The 20,529-nt window shown below is 40.2% G+C and overlaps 1 protein-coding gene across 1 annotated transcript in view; it reads left to right on the forward strand.

The window, feature by feature from the left end:
• Positions 1-20,529, forward strand: part of MGAM (maltase-glucoamylase) — a 190,282-nt gene that overhangs the window by 165,073 nt on the left and 4,680 nt on the right. The window contains exons 59-68 of the mRNA XM_055589393.1: positions 923-1,061; positions 2,374-2,507; positions 2,786-2,820; positions 2,925-3,041; positions 4,201-4,349; positions 4,457-4,541; positions 5,278-5,334; positions 5,738-5,862; positions 6,952-7,040; positions 16,259-16,308. Coding sequence (XP_055445368.1) covers positions 923-1,061; positions 2,374-2,507; positions 2,786-2,820; positions 2,925-3,041; positions 4,201-4,349; positions 4,457-4,541; positions 5,278-5,334; positions 5,738-5,862; positions 6,952-7,040; positions 16,259-16,308 — 980 coding nt within the window. The remainder of the gene's footprint in view (positions 1-922; positions 1,062-2,373; positions 2,508-2,785; positions 2,821-2,924; positions 3,042-4,200; positions 4,350-4,456; positions 4,542-5,277; positions 5,335-5,737; positions 5,863-6,951; positions 7,041-16,258; positions 16,309-20,529) is intronic.

Below are 20,529 nucleotides of genomic sequence, written 5' to 3' on the forward strand. Positions count from 1 at the left end.
CACATGCACATATACAGACATGTCACACACCACGCACATCACACACACTGCAACATACTACACATATACCACAAAGACACACATATACACCTACCACACACACACACACACCCTACATACACACTTCACTCTTGATTAGATGATGGAAATCTAGTTTTGTCACTCCTTCTGCCCATGTTCACAGAACCTACATGAAAGATATTCCCTGTTTGTCCCGTGGTAAAAAAAGAAACAGAATATCAATGGACCTTGGGTTTAAAGGTGTCTTAGGAGTTGAACACCTTACAGGTTGAACTCTTTGCTTACCTTGAACTCGTACCTTACTTGAACTCTTGCCTAGGGGAGGAAGTGACTCACTTCATTAAGAGCACTGTCCCAGTAATTCGTGGACTCCACATTTCCTGAGTTGTGGGTCACTGCTAGGCTTCCTATGGCTCACTAGCTCTTTCCTTCCTTCCTCTCTCCCTTCCTCCCGTCCTTTCTCCTTCCTTCCTTCTTTTCTGCCTTTTTCTCCTTCTTTCCTTAATTTAGTATCTGTGTATCAGATAAGTGATGACAAATCAGAAAGCTTTAGCCGTATTAGTGCAGTGATGAAATAGGACCTGTTCCCTTGAGAACGTTACCATCTAGTGGACGAGACGATCATAACCACAGAGGGGTTTATCGTGTCCTAACTGGGCTATGGCAGCCCCCTGTAGCTATTGGAGTCGGAGCAAATAGAAGGGTGCCCTTCCTGGCTCCATACCCTGTCCTTACCTTTCATTAATTAAGCAGCCACAGGACCCTGATAACAAAAAATTCTTAAAACTGGAGCTGTTATTGGTAACGAGGTTATTGGCTGAAGTAGAGAAATGTGAAGATGGGCATTTCTGTGAATGTGCAAATCAGGTTTTGTAAGAATTAACTCTGCATTTCCTCCCAGACTTGGAGTCCCGGGACCGGGGCCTGAGCAGCAGGACCCTGTGCATGGAGAGCCAGCAGGTGCTGCCCGATGGCTCACCGGTGCGCCACTATGACGTGCACAACCTTTATGGCTGGGCCCAGACCAGACCCACGTACGAGTGAGTGTGCTTTTGTCATTGGCCAGTGAGACAATTTTCATTTCTTCCCATGGCTGTAAATGTCTAGAGTTCTGACACGGTCAGGGACCAAGTTCTTTGCATCACGGGCATCCACCCTTATTCTATGTGTATGTGCTAAGTCTCCGCAGTCATGTCCTACTCTGCAACCCTATGGACTGTAGCCCGCCAGGCTCCTCTGTCCATGGGGATTCTCCAGGCAAGAAGACTGGAGTGGGTTGCCACGTCCCCCTCCCCGGGATCTTCATAGAACCTGCATCTTCTGCTCCTGCATTGCAGGAGGATTCTTTACCGTTGAGCCACTGGGGATACCCCTGCCTTATTTCTTGCCTTCATTACCTCTCACTGGGGTGTGTGTGTGTGTGTGTGTGTGCACATGCATGCCCACACATCCCTGTCCACTTTTGGACTCGTGTGAAATATTGGCAGTAACCTAAATGGATTCGTTTCCCCTATAGCTAGCTTCTTTTCCTGGCATCACTTACTGAATACTTTATCTCTGCCTATTGATGTGATGCTTTCTTTAGCAAATATTTGGATTATATCATACACCAGCATCTATCAATAGATTTTCTCTTTTGCTCCACTGATTTTTCTCTTATACCTTGTTTTCATTTTTGGGCTAAAGCATTTTACAGAAGACTGACCTTCCATTGATAAATATTTAAACATCTTTTATGTGTATTTGTCCCTCTATGCAAAGTTTTTCCTGCGTTTTGAGGATTAGCCTAGTAGACAGCATATTACCAAAGGGAGCTGAGTCGTATATACTTTTATTTGGGTGCCAGATCTACCTCTTTGCTCTTTAAATGACTGACAAATTATCTCTCTTATTTGAGCCTCAGTTTCCTGACAGGAAAAGGAGGCCAGGGTTGTGAGACTGCACAGGTGAGCATGACCAGTACAATACCTGGGGTAGAGTAATTGTTCTATGAATACCTTATACCCCAGCCCTCCTCATACCTAGAAGTAGACAGCTAATTAAATTTTTTAAAGAAAAGAAATCCACATATTGTTAATCAACTATATTCCAAAATAAGATAGCATTTTTTAATTAAAAAAATTTTTAAAGAAAAAGAAATCCATATTTTAGTTGACGCTCTATCTGCAGTTGTTCTGCTGGGAAGTTGATTGGGACTCAGCATTACTTAAATAGCAGATGCTTTCTGGTTCAAAATGGAGCAGCACTCTGCTGCCTTACACTCCAGGCTGCAGCTACTCTTAATGCTAAAGTTCCTCAACTGTCCAGCCTCAAATTCACCCTCAGCTCACCTCCTTGTCCCTCTCCGAGCAGAGCCGTGCAGGAGGTGACGGGACAGCGAGGGATCGTCATCACTCGCTCCACTTTCCCCTCTTCTGGCCGCTGGGGAGGACACTGGCTGGGCGACAACACGGCCGCGTGGGACCAGCTGAAAAAGTCAATCATTGGTGTGTGGGCTCTCATCCTGGGGCCTCTCCAGGTGGGGAGGGGACTGGAGTGCTCTTCAGCAGGGTTGGTCATGTCTAATCATCATCCATGCGGTCAGTGAAAGCCATGGGAGCTGAGTGCTCTGTGTGTGTGTGAGTTTTACTGCACACCCATCTTTTGACATTTTCACCATGAGCGGCTCAGAACTTCCAAATGTGGAACAGAAGAGACAGGTCAAACCTACCCTTCCCACGGTCTGCTCTCCTGTGTCCAATGCAGCTGTATCTTCTCCCTGCAGGCATGATGGAATTCAGTCTCTTTGGAATCTCTTATGTAAGTCCTACTGGGGCCATGATGAATCTCCTAGTTCAGATTTCAGTGTGTCTGAAGCCCACAAAGTCCCACCTAAAATAAGCTCTGATTTTGCATCTTCTCAGACAGGAGCAGACATCTGTGGATTCTTTGGAGATGCTGAGTATGAGATGTGTGTTCGCTGGATGCAGCTGGGGGCATTTTATCCATTTTCCAGGAACCACAACACATTCGGGACCAGGGTGAGGGAAGTGGGTTACGGTGTGGGTGTTTCGTGTCCTCACATCACAACTTCCTCTTATAATTTTATTTGTGTATTTGTTTATTTTTGGCTGTACTGGGCCCTCATTGCCATGTGGACTTTTCCTCTAGTTGCTGCGAGGAGGGCCTAGTCTCTAGTTGCCGTGTGCAGGCTTCTCATTGCAGTGGCTTCTGTTGTTGTGGAGCGTGGGTTCTAGGGCTTGTGGGCGTTAGTGGTTGCAGCAGCTTGGGCTGAGTAGTTTTGGCTCCCGGGCTCTAGAGCACGGGCTCAATAGCTGTGGTGCACCGGCATAGATGCTCTGCAGCATATGGGATCTTCCCAGATCAGGGATTTAACTTGTGTCTCCCGAACTGGCAGGTAGATTCTTTACCACTGAGCCATCAGGGAAACCCCACCACTTCTTCTTAATGCTCAAGAACATCATACTTATTTGTATGATGAAAAATTATAAAATCACCAGCAACTCCATTGCCTGGAAAATCCACAGAGTTCAAAAGCCCAGACTACCAACCATTTTTCAAGAATATACTTGTTCCCATCTCTTGGGTTATTAATGCCTATGAGGAGAAATGTTTATGGCTCCCTATGGAGCTGAAATAAAAAGAGGCTCCCTTTGCTTTTAGAAATGATGGGTTTGTATTTTACTTAAATCTCACTGAGTTACGTCAGTGCTGCATGGAGACCCATCTCTCTCTACACACGTGCAGGACCAAGGCTAGACCCCATCCTGAAGGGTTCATGAAAAGAAAAGGAAGCAAGAAACTCCAGTTTATAAAGATGGCAGATGGAGGGAAAGAGGAAGCTAGAAGTTAGAGGAAAAAGGATGTGTAACCTACATATGGGATATGTGCCTGTGAGTGAGTGCTTAGTCACTAAATCCGACTCTTTATGACCCCATAGACTGTAGCCTGCCAGGCTCCTCTGTCTATGGGATTTCCCAGGCAAGAATACTGGAGTAAGTTGCCATTTCCTTCTCCAGGAGTTACTCGCAGATTAGTGATCAAACTTATGTCTCCTGTATTGGCAGGGGGATTCTTCACCACTGAACCACCAGGAAAGCCCATATGTGTGTGCTGGTCCTTTTCTCATACTGCTAGGAAGGAGGAGGTAACCTTCCACTTGCTCCTTTACCCTTTTAGAGACAAGATCCTGTGGCCTGGGACTCAGCCTTTGAGATGTTCTCAAGAAAAGTCCTCCAGACCAGATATACTCTGCTGCCTTACCTCTATACTCTGATGCATAAGGCTCACGCTGAGGGCAGCACTGTGGTCCGACCCCTTCTCCATGAGTGAGTAGAGCTGGCTTCCCCAAGTGACAAGTCTGGGATGTCTTGGGAATAACCCTCTGCAACTGTCATAACAATATGGGCGTACTGTTCACATTTTTTCCTTTAAGGTTTACAGAGGAACGCACAACATGGGATATAGACCATCAGTTCATGCTGGGCCCTGCCATCTTAATTAGCCCCGTGCTGGAAAATGTGAGTTTTCCGCTGTGGCTCAGATACCCTCCGATCATATGATCTAAAGAACAGGAAGGGCGTTTTATAGATCTTTGTGGGTGTTTTTGGCTGTGCTAGGTCATTGTTGTTATGTGGGCTTTTCTCTAGTTGTGAGCGGCGCCTACTCTCTAGCTGTGCTGTGAGGGTTTCTCACTGTGGTGGCCTCTCTTGTTGTAGAGCACGGGCTTTAGGACACGTGGGCTTAGTAGTTGGGCTCCAGAGCACGGGCTCAGTAGCTGTGGCGCACAAACTGAGTTGCTCTGTGCTTAGTGGCAAGTGGGATCTTCCCTGACCAGGCATTGAACCTGTGTCTCCTGCATTGTCAGGTGGATTGGATTCCTTATCACTGAGCCACAAAGGTAGCCCTACAGGTTGTCTTATCCAGCTCACTGTTTTCAGGCAAATGCATTTCTAGAACGTCTAAGGGAGATCTTGATTGTTTTTCAAGATCTCCATTAATGGAAACTTTACCCCCACGAAGGATTCTCATTTTGGTGTCTTGTCATGTTGCATCGTTGCCAAATCTACCTTTTCATAAATGTTATGTTTCTTTGTGTTTAAAGAAGAATTTCCTAGGATCTTTCTCAATAAAACCTTTCCAACTCTTAAAGTCGTTAATCAAGTTCCCTTTTTAATCTTATTTCTAGAGATAATTTTAAAAATTAAAAGTAAATTATTGGCATATTCATAACGACATGTTGATTTTGTGTTTCAGAACACTTTCCAGGTCCAGGCTTACTTTCCCAGAGCCCGTTGGTATGACTACAGCACGGTAAGAACTAACATTGTTTCTGGACCCGGGTTGGTCCCTGCAGGTAGAGAGAGGGGCCTGGAACTTTCTCCTGACTTCCAAGCACGTATTTTCTAAGGCAGTAAGTTTCAGTCTTTCAGCCATGCAAAGTTTGCTTAAATAAAATTATCCATAAAACCATAAATAGTAGAAAATCTGATGCCTATGTTACACTGACTCCTCCCCAACCACCTACCTTTTCTGGACAATACAGAGAAAAAGGCTAGATTTTTAGAGGTTTTAGCAAAGCTGAAAACCAGAGATTCCCTGCTTCGATTTGCAATATTTTGCTGATTTTCTTGGAAAGGAAGGACTTGTGATAAAGCAGGCACTGATTTCATGTGTTTTTCTGGTCATCATTCCTTGCCTACTTTCTCCCTTCTAGGGATCTGGCAATGAATCAACAGGTGAGTGGAAAGTCCTGGAGGCTCCCCTGGACCATATCAACCTTCATATCAGAGGAGGCTACATCCTGCCTTGGCAAGAACCTGCGATGAACACTCACTCCAGGTAAGGGACAGGTGGTGTTTGTTGGCCTCGCTTTCCTATAATGAGGCCACTTTTAGGAAGTGGCCCACCTCAATGGAGGATAAACTAAATATGGACAGTTTCATTAATCTGATTCTGAGAGTACCTTCCAAGTACTCTCTGATAGAGATCCCTTCCAAGAGGGATCTGGGGGAGAATGAGTTCATGAAGTCAGTCTTGGGGAGACTTTTATCTGTTACAGAAGCTACAGAGCTTCTGTGTCAAAGGTTCAAGGTATGTTTTCCCGAGGGTAGTATCATGTACCTTTCTCCACAGTATTTAAAAATTCGGGAATAGGAGTGAGCTCTTTGATTTGTGATGTCTACCCAGAGTTTTAGTACTTATCCTGAGGTCTACTTTGGTGAACTCAAGAGAAATTATACACACACACACACACACACACACACTACACAAAATAGAACATGTTATGTCAAGGGAGACATACATAACAAGAGTAGTAACCACTCAAAGACGGAAGTTAGCTTTCACTCTTGTGCTGTAAAAATTATGGTTTCAGCTCTGGGCTGAGTCTTGAATAATAGAATTTGAATGTATGAAAACAAGAGAAAGGGATATACTGGGAGGATTAAAGAACTAAAGGTGAAAAATGAACTTAATTTGGAGGACAGTAAACCATTCATGCTGAGTTTAACTGGAGCACTGATAAAGGAGATAAAGTAAATAAAAGTCAAGCTGGTTAGTATCAGGCCATGGAAAGTTGTGAATGCAGGATAAGTACACTGCATTGTTTTCTACAGCAATCTGGAAGCTGCTAAATGATTGTTTTTTTGTGGGGGGGAGAAGCTTCTTATATTACTTATAATATGTATGTAAGTAGCATGTATGTATTTGATTTTTGGAGATTAAAGTTGTATTGAATGTTTCATTAAAATATAAACATTTTATTCTGTTAGCTTTTAAATATATTTTATTTGATCTCATCTGTTTTTAGAATTTTAGGTGTTTTTTAATGCATTTACTTTTTTTCTGGATGACTATATATTTTCAAAAGAAGCTGCCCTTCATTCTTACAACCTGCAGTCTGTAGAAAAATAACTTTTCTTTTAATAGCCGACAGAAATATATGGGATTGATTGTTGCTTTGGATGACAATGGGAGAGCTGAAGGTCAGCTGTTCTGGGATGATGGACAAAGCATTGGTGAGTAGGAACTTTCCTGGGTCCACATACAGCATTCAGGAAAGCCATACATGGAGGCTCAGGATATAATTGGCATGAACTGAAAATCTGTTTCTATTACTACTATTAATAAGGCAGTGGTGTTGGGAGGATTTTTGCAACTTTTGTTTCTCATATATATTATGCTATAATTGTAATAGAAGGGTATAGGGTCCCCAGCTTTGTAAGATCATCAATTTGATATTATAGATTCAGCTGGGGGACTTGATCTCCCTATAACTTTCCCATTCTGATAAGAGTGTTACTGCAAATACCAAGCTGACTATCCGCTCTCAGTGGTTCATAGATCTGCCTCGATTTTGGCCAACCATCTAGAACCAGACACCCTTTGCCTCCAAGTGGTGGCTCAAACAGTAAAGAATCTACCTGCAATGCACAAGACTGGGCTCAATCCCTGGGTTGGGAAGACCCCCTGGAGAAGGAAATGGCAACCCACTCCAGTATCCTTGCCTGGGAAATCCCATAGACAGAGGAGCCTGGCAGGCTACAGTCCAGGGTCTCAAAGAGACAGATATGACTGAGTGACTAACACTTTTTTAACACAGGCCAACTCAGGAAACATATTAGAGCTTAGAAAATTTCTTAGTGTCTCAGAATTTGGGAATTAAAGTTGTCAAAAGAATAATTATGTCAATGAAATATTGCTTTGTGTACTTTTTCTTCCCAGTCTAGGAACACGATAGTTCTATCTTAGAAAATTGGTGCTTGCCACTATGACTGGAATACCCTCTTCCTCGGGCATTGTTGTAGATTTACAGTCTCTCACCAACTGATGTCCGTTTTCCAATACTTTATTACTGTGGACCAGAACATTCTAATCTTGTAACAGGTAGCAGTTACTGAATTTATAGTTTTTTTTTAATAAAATAAAATATTTTTTCTTTATTTACAAAAGTAAAATATTTCTAAAGGTTTCCTCCTTTTGATTTTATTCATTACAAGAATAAACATATTATCATTAAAGAAAACATTTTAGAGATAAAAAATTAGAAAAAAATTAAAACCAGTTAATATTTTTGCAGTAGCACCTTTTGCTTTCATTTTACTTAAAATAATGGTTAACTTTCAATAATGCTGAAACTATGCATGCTCAGTCGCTTCAGTCATGTCCAACTCTTTGCGACTCTATGGACCATAACTCCTCAGTCCATGGGATTCTCCAGGCATTAATTCTGGGGTGGGTTGTCATTTCCTCCTCTGGTTGAAAACATGAAGTGAAGTGAAGTGAAATGAAGTGAAGTCGGTCAGTCATGTTCAACTCTTTGCGACCCTGTGAACTATAGCCTATCAGGATCCTCCATTCATAGAATTTTACAGGCAGGAGTACTGAAATGGGTTGCCATATTTAATTTGTGAATCCTGTTTCTTTGCACTTAAAAATAATGACACAAATATGTCTAGATATTATTTTATATACCTTACCAATATCACACCTTATGATTATCACATTCTATTGAGAGGATATTCCATAATTTGTCTTTCTATAGTTATTCCATGTGCAGGACGTTTTCAGTTTTTATTGTTATCAAATAACAGCATTGAATATTCACATTTGTTTGTAGTTCAGATTAGTTCCATAGGGTAGATTCCTAAAAGTAAAATTATTGCTTTCTAATTAACTTGATACACCTACATAAAGCATATCCATTTTAAGTTTACAGTTCTATTAATATATGTTTTGACAAATGTATACAATTGTTGGTTTGCTACTATCACAATAAATATGTAGAATATTTTTGTAAACACAAAGCCCTCCTACTTCTTTCCAGCAAACTGCCCCCCACTCCAAGTTTATATTTCCAGTCTCTGACAACCACTGATCTGCTTTCTGACATTATGAATTAGATTTGTCTTTTCTAGGTTTTATGTAAATAGAATCCCACAGTATGTCCTCTTTGTGTTTAGCCTCTTCCACCTAGCAAAATATTTTTAAGGATTCATCCATTTTATTGCATATAAGAGTTCATTGCTTTTGACTCCTGAATAATCACCTTGTGGGAGTACCACAATTTATCCATTTACTTACTGATAAACATATTAGTTGTTTCATATTTTTTACTATTACCTATAACCTGCCATGGTTATTTGAGTATAAGTCATTTTGTAACATATGTTTTCACTTCTCTTGGGTAAAATCCTGGAAATGGAATTGCTGGGCCTGGTCATGTGACAAGTGTATGTTTACTGGTTGAAGAAAATACCAAATTATTTTCTAAAGTATACTATTTTCTATTACTAACATTACTAATTAAGAGTTCCAGTTTTCTACATCCTCACCAACACTAAGAATTAATTTAAAAATTTTAAATTCTAGTAGGTGTATAGTGCATTTCATTATGGATGTGATTTGCACTTCCTTGATGTTGAGCATCTTATCATGTGTTTATTGGTTATTTATATACATTCTTAGGCCTTCCCTGATAGCTCAGTTGGTAAAGAATCTGCCTGCAATGCAAGAGACCCTGGTTCGATAGCTGAGTCAGGAAGATCCGCTGGAGAAGGGATAAGCTACCCACTCCAGTATTCTTGGCTTCCCTGTGGCTCAGCTGGTAAAGAATCTACCTCCAATGCAGGAGACCTGGGTTCAATCCCTGGGTTGAGAAGATCCCCTGGAGAAGAGAAAGGCTCCCCACTCCAGTATTCTGGCCTGCAGAATTTCATGGACTGTATATTCTGTGGGGTCACAAAGAGTTGGATACGACTGAGTGACTCTCACTTCATATACCTTCTTATGTGAGGTTCAAGTCCTTCACCTATTTTTTTATTGTCATTTGTCTTTATCATTGAGTTCTATGAGTTATGTGTTTTACCATCTTTTATCAAATATATGGTTGGTTCTCCCTGTCTGTAACTTGCCTTTTCAATTCCATGATGGTGTCTGGCAAAGAGTAACTTTAATTTTGATTAGACATCAATTTATTCATGCTTTTCTTATATGATTTGTGCTTCTTGTGTCTTAGCCTAAAAAGTGTTCTGGTACCGATTCCAACATATGTGTATGTGAGTGTTTTTCCACACCAACAAGCAATTCTGGGACACCAGCTGTGTGTGCTACAATTCAATTCAATTCTGACACTAACTACTGGAGATAATGTCAGATCCCAAGGTTAAGGGGTCGGTTTCACTAGACTTCCTCCTCCTGCCTTCCTCTCCCTCTTCTGATGCCAGCTGCAAGTCCAGGTTGTCATCTGTGCTTCTGAATGACCAACTATAAATCGGAGGGTCCCATGACACCCTCCTCAGGTTGGATTAATTTGCTAGAGTGGGTAGCAGACGTCAGAGAAACATTTTGCATAATAGTTTATGGGTTTATTATACAAGGATACAACTCAGAAATAGCCAGATAGAAGCAATGCATAGGGCAAGTATGAGGGAAGCCTTGTAGAGCTCCCCTGCCCATTCCAGGTGTGTCCCTCTCCACACATTTCCATGTGTGTTCCAACCCCTAAGTTCTCTGGACCTCATTCTTTGGGTTTTGATGTTGTTGTTGCTGGTTTTTGTTTTTTTTTTTTTTTTTTTGAAAGCTTCATTACATAGGCATGGTGTTTAAATCCTTGGCCATTGGCTACTGATGCAATCTCCAACCCCTCTCCCTTCCAGAGGTCTCAGAGTAAGACTGATGGTTGGTTATTCTGGCAACTAGTGGGAGACCTGGGTTTGATCCCTGGGTTGGGATGATCCCCTGGAGAAGGGCATGGCAACCCACTCCAGTATTCTTGCCTGGAGAATCCCCATGGACAGAGGAGCCAGGCAGGCTATAGTTGATGGGGTCGCAAAGAGTCGGACAGACTGAGTGACTAAGAACAACACACAGCACACAGCCATCATCCTGAGACGCTTTCCAAAAGTCACCTCATTAACATAACAAAAGGCACCTTGATTGCTCTCTTCACTTGAAATTCCAGATCTAGGCTTCTATAGCAGCTTCTCTGTCCATGGACTTTCTAGACAGGAATACTGGAGTGGGTTGCCATTTCTTACTCCAAGGGATCTTCTTGCGTCTTCTGCTGTGGCAGAAGGATACTTTACCACTTGCTCTGCCAGGGAAGCCCCCTGATGAAGACCAAATATATATTATTTATCATAAATCATGTCACATAGCCTAACTGAAGGTTACCAGTTTTACAGTCTTAGCTTTTATATATTAGGAACTCCACCTCATTAGTATTATATTTTATATGTATGTAATAGTCCAGGTTCATTTCCCCCCATGTTTGTTCAGCTGATCAAGCACCGCTTTCTTGAAAGTATAATCTTTTTTCCTTGTTTTATTTTCCTGACATTTCTGTTAGCTACCAATAGGTTATATGTGGCTGAGAGTTTATTTTGGGTTAGTTTTTCTATTGATCTAAAGGTTTAATCCTTATGCCACTATCATATTGTCTTGACTAAAGTAGTTTCAGATTTGCTTATTGTAGTTCCTCTGGATTTCATAAAAATTTTTAAATCAACTTGTCAATACCTAACAAAAAGCTTATTAGAACTTTAACAGAAATGCATTGATACTAAAGATAAATTTAGGGTTATCTATCTCCCTCTCTATCTCATCTTCAATTAAGTAAGTAAGTAAGTGAAAGTATTCTTTAATTACTTCAGCAATGTTTTATAATTTTCAGTGCATGGGTCTTGCACATATTTTGTTAAGTTATCCTAAGTATTTCTAAGTTTTTGATGTTGTTGCAAGTGGCATTTTAAATTACTCTTCTTCATGTATGGATATGGAGAAGGAAAATGGCAACCCACTCCAATATTCTTGCCTGGAGAATCCCAGGGACGGGGGATCCTGTTGGGCTGCCGTCTATGGGGTCGCACAGAGTTGGACACGACTGAACCGACTTAGCAGCAGCAGCAGCAGCATGTATGGATACTTTAGAAGGCTATATTCCTTTAATACAGTATATAAGAGAGATGTTTTTCAAATTATTTTCTTTTTGCTCATTTATAGGTGGAACTGGCAAAAAATGGAGGGATATAAAGGAATTAGATTACTTTTGTTTTCAAAGTTCCATTTAGTCTCTGGATTTGTTTTTTAAGTTAACTCTATGGAGAGACATGTGATGTATTGGAATTCAATAGGTCTGGCTTCAAATACCATTTCAGGCATTTATTAATTGCATATCTTTTGGGAAGCTTTATAGCTTTATATCTCTGTGCTTGTATTTCCTCAGTTTTCAAATCTGCAAGAAATTACTTATCATGTAGATTTTATGCAGATTTAATGTATAGATAGAATTCCTGAAACAGAGTTGCTGAATAAAATGTATCATTAATATGCAAGATAAGTAATACATTTCCATTACAAGCTTTTAAGTTATTTTACATTTTAATCAGAGTGGTTAGCATAACAACAAAAAGCCCCAAAATCAGAGAAAAGAGATTAACTAGCCACCCAAGCCAACTTTTAAGGGAGTGGGACTTGAACCTTACAAGAAAATAATATGCCACAATGTCAGTTTTTAAATCTAAGAACTGTGTTTATTAATGGGCTAAGATGTTCCCATCTATTAGGAAGTACATATTTTTCCTTAAGTGAAGTGTATGTGAAAGATGAAACTTCAGTCAAGAATTTGTTTGGTCAGCAGAAAATTATAGCAACAGTATTAACGGCCAGTAGCACACTGTCTTGATTATAACTGCTTTGAAGTAGCTTTTTTAAAAAGATATTTTTTATATGGACCACTTTTAAAGTCTTTATTTAATTTGTTGCAATATTGCTTCTGTTTTGTGTTTTGGGCTTTTGGCCTTGAGGCTTGTGGGATCTTAGCTCTCCCACCAGAGTCTGAACTCACAAACCCTGTATTGGAAGGCAAAGTCTCAACCACTGGAGTACTAGGGGAGTCCCTGAAGTAATTTTTGAAATTAGGGAGCAAGAATTCTCTTCTTTTTTAAGAAAGTGCCTTTATTTGTGCAGGTTTTCTCAACCTTGATAACATTGACATTTGAGGCTAGATTTGAGAAACCTATATGCAGGTCAGGAAGCAACAGTTAGAACTGGACATGGAACAACTGATTGATTCCAAATAGGAAAAGGAGTACATCAAGGCTGTATATTGTCACCCTGCTTATTTAACTTATATACAGAGTACATCATGAGAAACACTGGGCTGGAAGAAGCACAAGCTGGAATCAAAATTACCAGGAGAAATATCAATAACCTCAGATATGCAGATGACACCACCCTTATGGCAGAAAGTGAAAAGGAACTAAAACGCCTCTTGATGAAAGTGAAAGAGGAGAGTGAAAAAGTTGGCTTAAAGCTCAACATTTAGAAAACTAGGATCCTGGCATCTGGTCCCATCACTTCATGGGAAATAGATGGGAAACAGTGGAAACAGTGTCAGACTTTATTTTTGGTGCTCCAGAATCACTGCAGATGGTGATTGTAGCCATGAAATTAAAAGATGCTTACTCCTTGGAAGGAAAGTTATGACCAACCTAGATAGTTTATTAAAAAGCAGAGACATTGCCAACAAAGGCAAGTTGTTGTCAAGGCTATAGTTTTTCCAGTGGTCATGTATGGATGTGAGAGTTGGACTGTAAAGAAAGCTGAGCACCAAAGAATTGATGCTTTTGAACTGTGGTGTTGGAGAAGACTCTTGAGAATCCCTTGGACTGCAAAGAGATCCAACCAGTCCATCCTAAAGGAGATCAGTCCTGGGTGTTCATTGGAAGGACTAATGCTGAGGCTGAAGCTCCAATACTTTGGCCACCTCATGCAAAGAGTTGACTCATTGGAAAAGACCCTGATTCTGGGAGGGATTGGGGGCAGGAGGAGAAGGGGACGCCAGAGGATAAGATGGCTGGATGGCATCACCAACTTGATGCACATGAGTTTGGGTGAACTCTGGGAGTTGGTGAGGGACAGGGAGTCCTGGCGTGCTGCGATTCATGGGGTCGCAAAGAATCAGGCACAACTGAGTGACTGAACTGAACTGAATTCTTTATTGGTTGTGGTTGAACCATTAATTATACGATGTTTATACACCCCCACCCTTTACCCACTAGATGCTAAAACACTCTCTCCAGCTCCAAAATGTAACAACCAATGGGTCTCTAGATAACTGCTACGTTTCACCAGCAGAACTGCTGCTGGTTGAGAACCAATGTTTTAAGGGAATCTGGAATCCTTTCCGGCTTCCCTGATGGCTCAGTGGTAAATAATCCTCCTGCCAGTGCAGGAGACGCAGGTTTGATTCCTGGATAGGGAAGGACATGGCAACCCACTCCAGAATTCTTGCCTGGAAAATCCCGTGGACAGAAGAGCCTGGCAGGCTACCATCCATGAGGTTGCAAAAGAGTCAGACAGGACTTAGCAACTAAACAACAAGAATCCTTTTATACAGCTTGAGCTGATTAGGACTAGATGATTGATATCATATTGGGTTTATAGCACCAAAGTTAGTGTGTAAAATCAGCTCGCTATGAGCAATATAATTCAAAAATAGGAGGGAAAAAACAATTTTATATAAAACTTTGTTGTTTAGTCGGTACGTCATATCCAACTCTTTTTGTGACCCTATGGACTGTAGCCCACCAGGCTCCTCTGTCTGTGGGATTTCCCAGGCAAGAATACTGGAGTGGGTTGCCATGTCCTTCTCCAATAAAACTTCAGGTTCCTACAACAAATATATTCTAGCCCTAAAGTTAAAAATTAATACTCCGAGCAAGTTTTAAACTTTTTACACTATTTAAGGTCTATGCAGAACCACTTTTCCCTTTTTCACCAGCCCTAGAAATTAAAATTTAAAATATGAAGATACAAGTATAGATTTAATTTAATTTTTCTCTTAACTGATTGTAATTATTTTTAAAAATTTACTTAGATTTAAGGAGATTCAATAGTTAGCTCAAAGTTAATCTTAAATAGCTTATATGAACAGAATCTCATTCTTTAAAAATATTATATTAAAACTGCTAAAATAGGCTATGGTGTTTTCTTATGTTCACTTTCTAGCCAAAGCTCAGTTTTAAAATATGGGTTTACAAGAGTTCATTTCCACGAGAGTGGAGTTAATTTAAAAAACAAAGACTATTATTGGGTCAGGGAGAGACTATGTGGGCATATTGATTAGAGATGAAATGTTGACTAGGGCCAAGAATAAAACACGAAATGAAACTGACTTTTATGAAACAGGCGTTTAGCCACATAGGAGAATGAGTAAAACAGATGTCAACTAAAGAGGCTAAAAATCTTGAACATCATGATGAGATATTGAAATTTAATATACTTTATCACTGGTGATTTTGAAAGGACCAGATTCAGTGGGGGAAAACAAAAGAAACACAGGAGCTGAAGAGTGGTGGATATATGGTTGAATTTCGAGTTGAACACACAGATGTTACAAGCTGAGGCGGAGGCCTTAGGATCTGGAACACTGCGGAAGGATGAGCTAAGAGTAGGGAGAGAGGAACTAGGAAGGTAGAGATGATGATGACTTCGATGATGATTGTAAACAACAAATTTTGAGCACTTATCAACACAAGCGGCATGTTGTAGACCTCATTGCCTTGAGCTGGGTACTATTAGCATCTCCAGTCTACAGATGATGAAATGTTAAGTAATTTCCCAGAGTTTTCACAGTAATACAAAAGTGGAAATTTGAATCTATGTCAATTTCACTTGAGAGCACAAATTCCTAACCAATCTCCCCAACTCTAAGCCTTTATCATCACAGCCATGTGAATTCTCAAGGCTATGCACTTGCTGTGTGTTAGTTGCTCAGTCGTGTCCCACTCTTTGTGACTGCATGGACTATAGCCTGTCAAGCTCCTCTGTCTGCAGAATTCTCCAGGCAAGAATTCTGGGGAGTGGGTAGCCATTCCCTTCCCCAGGGGATCTTCCTTACCCAGGGATCAAAGCCAGGTCTCCTGTACTGCAGGCAGATTCTTTGCTGTTGCAATCAGTAGCCTCCATGCCTTTTCACCTATGGTGTCTATTAATCCAGATTCTCTTGTATTTGCAATCTCCTGATGCTCACCTCAAAAATACCCTCTTCCATAGGTACATCCCCACACTAACCTGGGGTGAAATATTCTCTCAGCTACTATCTTTAGTGCTGCTGTCATGATTTATGGATCATTACTTGTGATCCCAATGAAATATTTTCTGACTGCATGAAAGATTATCTGTTATTGTTGAAACAATGAGCAGTTGCTTATTCTTTTTCTCTTGCTTGCAGATACCTTTGAAAATGGAAACTATTTCTTGGTAAACTTTACAGCAGCTCAGGTAAGACAGTTTTATTGAATTTTATAAATCCTTTCCCAGCTAGCTACAGAGTAAATGTAATCAGTGAACTATATCATATCCCATATCTTCCTGCCTTTACATTTATAAATCAGATCTACTGACATTAAAACAAGGAAGAAACAGTTCTTATTTTAACAATTGCCCAGTATACCATCACTCTATTAAAAAAAAAATTGTAATTCATATAATGCTGGGGAAAAAAATGAGTCCTTGAATATATGACATGTTTATAGGAAATGAGACACTTTCTGGCTGATAAAAATTTGAAGGATAAATCCTAGATTGGCTATATGTTGCACAAAAATGGTGCATAAGAAACAACCTCATAACTTCAGCAGCATGTAGTAATTAATGCTTATTTAGCTTATAACTTTGCAGTGCTTAGGTGATCTAAGCTGGGCTTGGCTGATCTTGGCTGGCTCACATTCATCTGCAATCAGTCATGGGAATGTCAGTTTGCTCTGGTGATCACATATCTGGAGGGGGCGGTCACATGTTGGAGGTCAGCTGCTCTTGGATGATCTAAGATGGTCTTACAGGCAGGTCTGGGCATGACATTTCCATGATTATGAAAGAGGGCAAAAATAGAGGTGGAAAAGCTTGTGTGAGGGCTTTCTGAAATCTCCATTTGTATTAAGTTGTCAATAGGCAAAGTCATATGGCTAACCCCCACAGAGGTTGGATACAATGCCCCATCCAGAGAGGGAGGTCATTGCATAATTGCATGGAAGAGTATAGACAGGGAGGGACAAATCACTGGAGGTCATAATACAATCAATCTACTAGGCATGTTAAATGATTCCATGGAAAATCCATATAGTCTTAATTAGAGTAGGAGGATCATTCTCTATCAAACCTATAATCTGCTTCTTTCTAATTTTTACTTGTGGACTTAACTAAGGAATAGTACAACATAAATCTATTGTGTTTTTTCTACATAACAGTGCTTCAAATGTTTGAAGGTATCTGTCACATATTCCTTTTGTCTTCTTGGAATTATATATCTCCAGACTAACTTCATAGTTCCTCTGTTTTGTGCCTACACTGGTTTCCAGATTAGCTCATTCTCTTTGGGCTACAATTAGTCTAGATTTCTCTAAAAGCATGGTCCCAGGATTGAGAGATTATCTTAGAGCTGCACTCTGGTATGCAATGATAGTCACTAGCCTCATGTGGCAATCAAGCATTTGAAATATGGCTAGCTTAATTTTAAATATTTAAAAAGATTATAAAATATCACATTAATATTTTATGTTAAACGTATGTTAAAATAATAATACTTTGGATGTGTGTTAGTCACTCAGTCATGTCCGAATCTTTGTGACACCGTGGACTGTAGCTTGCCAGGCTCCTCTGTCCATGGGATTTCCCAGGCAATAATACTGGAATGCATAACCATTCCCTCCTCCAGGGAATCTCCTGACCCAGGGATCATACCTGGGTCTCCCTCATTACAAGCATATTCTTTACCATCTGAGCCACCAGGGAAGCCCACTATTTTTTGATATATTGGGTTAAAGAAAACATCATCAAGGCAATTTTTCCTTTTTCTCTTGTTAAATTACATACGTGGTTTGCATTATAGTCTATAAGACAGCATGGACTTTCTATTGCAAAAAAAAAAAAAAAAAACCACCAAAAACTCAAAACTTCAGTGGTATGCAACAATAAATACTTATTTAGTTCATTACCTAACTCTTAGCTCCTTTTAGCTAAACTGTTTTCTTACTGTTATTACATCACACTATGGTTTTTTTAAACACGTGTATCAAATTATCTTCATAGACATTATTATTGGGTCATGGTGTTGCCATCCTGCGTTTGCCTTTCTGAAACAAAATGCAAGACTTTGTATACTAATTAAGCATGTAACTTCTCTGTTCTTAGTTTAAGAAAAGAGTTGAAGATTATATCATTTTCCTCTGAAAATATTGCCCTTTAATGAAGCTGTTCATCTAGAAGTCCTGGATTTTAGTTCTCTTCCTACTGCTAAATAGTTATTCAAGCTAGGGAAGATAGTTCTCCTGTTTCTTGATTATAACATATTAGGTTTCTCATAAATGTTAATATCTTCTAATGCTAAAATTCCATTCTTCTGTTATTCCAAGGTAGTGATAAATGGATTCTTATTTCTATGTGATGTTTGATGGAGTTTTTCCTAAGGATCAGTGCTTTGACATGAAAGACAGCTTCCCCTGGGAGTAATTTTTATCAGTGGTGTTCTGGCTGGTATGAGGTTATGGGGCTTGGTGGCTGATTTGTAGCATTTGTTAATTTCTGTGTGTGAAATCTCCCATCACGTTAGTCAATTTCAAGCTATCAACTGGCTTGCAAAATCCCAGGCAACTTAAAAATAGGATCCCCTGAATCATAAGAGTTAGCTCCAAAACATCCATTTACTTCATGTTATATTCCTTTTTCTTAATTTTCTCTTGATTCTTGTTGCTCAATCAGTCACAAAAGTCTGGTTAATTCTCCATAATGCCAACTGAACATCATTTTCTTTCTGCTGTTGCTATCAGAGTCTAGGAGTTTATCATTTCACTCTACTGCAGCTGTCTCCTTAACTGATTGCATCAAGTCATCATCTTATGTACTTAACCAGTAATTTCTCTGCTTAGTGCCAGCTACAGGAGCCTGTGAACTCAGCGCCTTTGTTCTCTGCCTTTGTCAGGAGTATCTCTGCCTCCCTCCACCCCATTCCCTTTCCTGTTCATTTTGTCTTCATCAGCTCTATCCATCCTCCCAGGACTTCTCACATTCCACGTCTTTCCCAAGTCCTTTCTTGACAACCCTATTTCCATGGTGATTCTTTTTTTCTTTTAACACCCATAACAAATATTCATGATGATTTTCATTTAGGCTTTAATCTTCCAACATCTCATGACTTCACTCACATTATTGTAACTCTTGTGTTGATACTTAAAATAGTTCATAATTTAGATGTGTTGCAAACTGTCCTTAGTCTATGCTAAAGCCTTTGACTGTATGGATCATAACAAACTATGGGAAAATTCTTTAAGACTTGGGAATACCAGACCACCTGACCTGCCTCTTGAGAAATCTGTATGCAGGTCAAGAAGCAACAGTTAGAACCAGGCATGGAACAACAGACTGGTTCCAAATTGGGAAAGGAGTATGTCAAGGCTGTATTTTGTCACCCTGCTTATTTAACTTATGTGCAGAGTACATCATGCTAAATGCCGGGCTGGATGAAGCTCAAACTGGAATCAAGATTGCTGAGGGAAATATCAATAACCTCAGATATGCAGATGACACCACCCTTAGGGCAGAAAGAGAATAAGAACTAAAGAGCCTCTTGATGAAAATGAAAGAGGAGAGGGAAACAGCTGGCTTAAAACTCAACATTCAGAAAACTAAGATCATGCCATCCGGTCCCATCACTTCATGGCAAATGGATGGGGAAACAATGGAAACAGTGACAGACTTTATATTTTTGGGCTCCAAAATCACTGCAAATGATGACTGCAGCCATAAAATTAAAAGATGCTTGCTCCTTGGAAGAAAAGCTATAACAAACCTAGACAACATACTAAAAAGCAGGGACATTACTTTGCCAACAAAGGTCCATCTAGTCAGAGCTATAGTTTTTCCAGTAGTCATGTATGGATGTGAGAATTGGACTATAAAGAAAGCTGAGCACCGAAGAATTGATGCTTTTGAATTGTGGTGTTGGAAAAGACTCTTGGGAGTCCCTTGGACAACAAGGAGATCAAACCAGTCCATCCTAAAGGAAATCAGTGCTGAATAGTCATTGGAAGGACCGATCTCAAACTGAAGCTCCAATACTTTGGCCACCTGATGCCAAGAGCCAACTCACTGTAAAAGACCCTGATGCTAGGAAAGATTGAAGGCAGGAGGAGAAGGGGACAACAGAGGATGAGATGGTTGGATGGCATCACCGACTCAAAGGACATGAGTTTTAACAAGCTCTGGGAGTTGGTGATGGACAGGGAAGCCTGGCATGCTACAGTCTATGGGGTCACAAAGAGTTGGACATGAGTGAGTGAGTGAATTGAATGACTGATCCTTAGCCTACGGACAAGTTGCCATAATCGTTTATTCTTACTGTGCTACGTCATACAGTGCTATGCACATAAGTTCATCATGATTCCAACCATATAAATGCCTTTAAGCTATATGACCTTGACCTTCTCATTTTCTCTCACAGAGCCTCAG

The sequence above is a fragment of the Bubalus kerabau genome, chromosome 8, assembly GCF_029407905.1.
Source record: "Bubalus kerabau isolate K-KA32 ecotype Philippines breed swamp buffalo chromosome 8, PCC_UOA_SB_1v2, whole genome shotgun sequence".
NCBI lineage: Eukaryota > Metazoa > Chordata > Mammalia > Artiodactyla > Bovidae > Bubalus > Bubalus kerabau.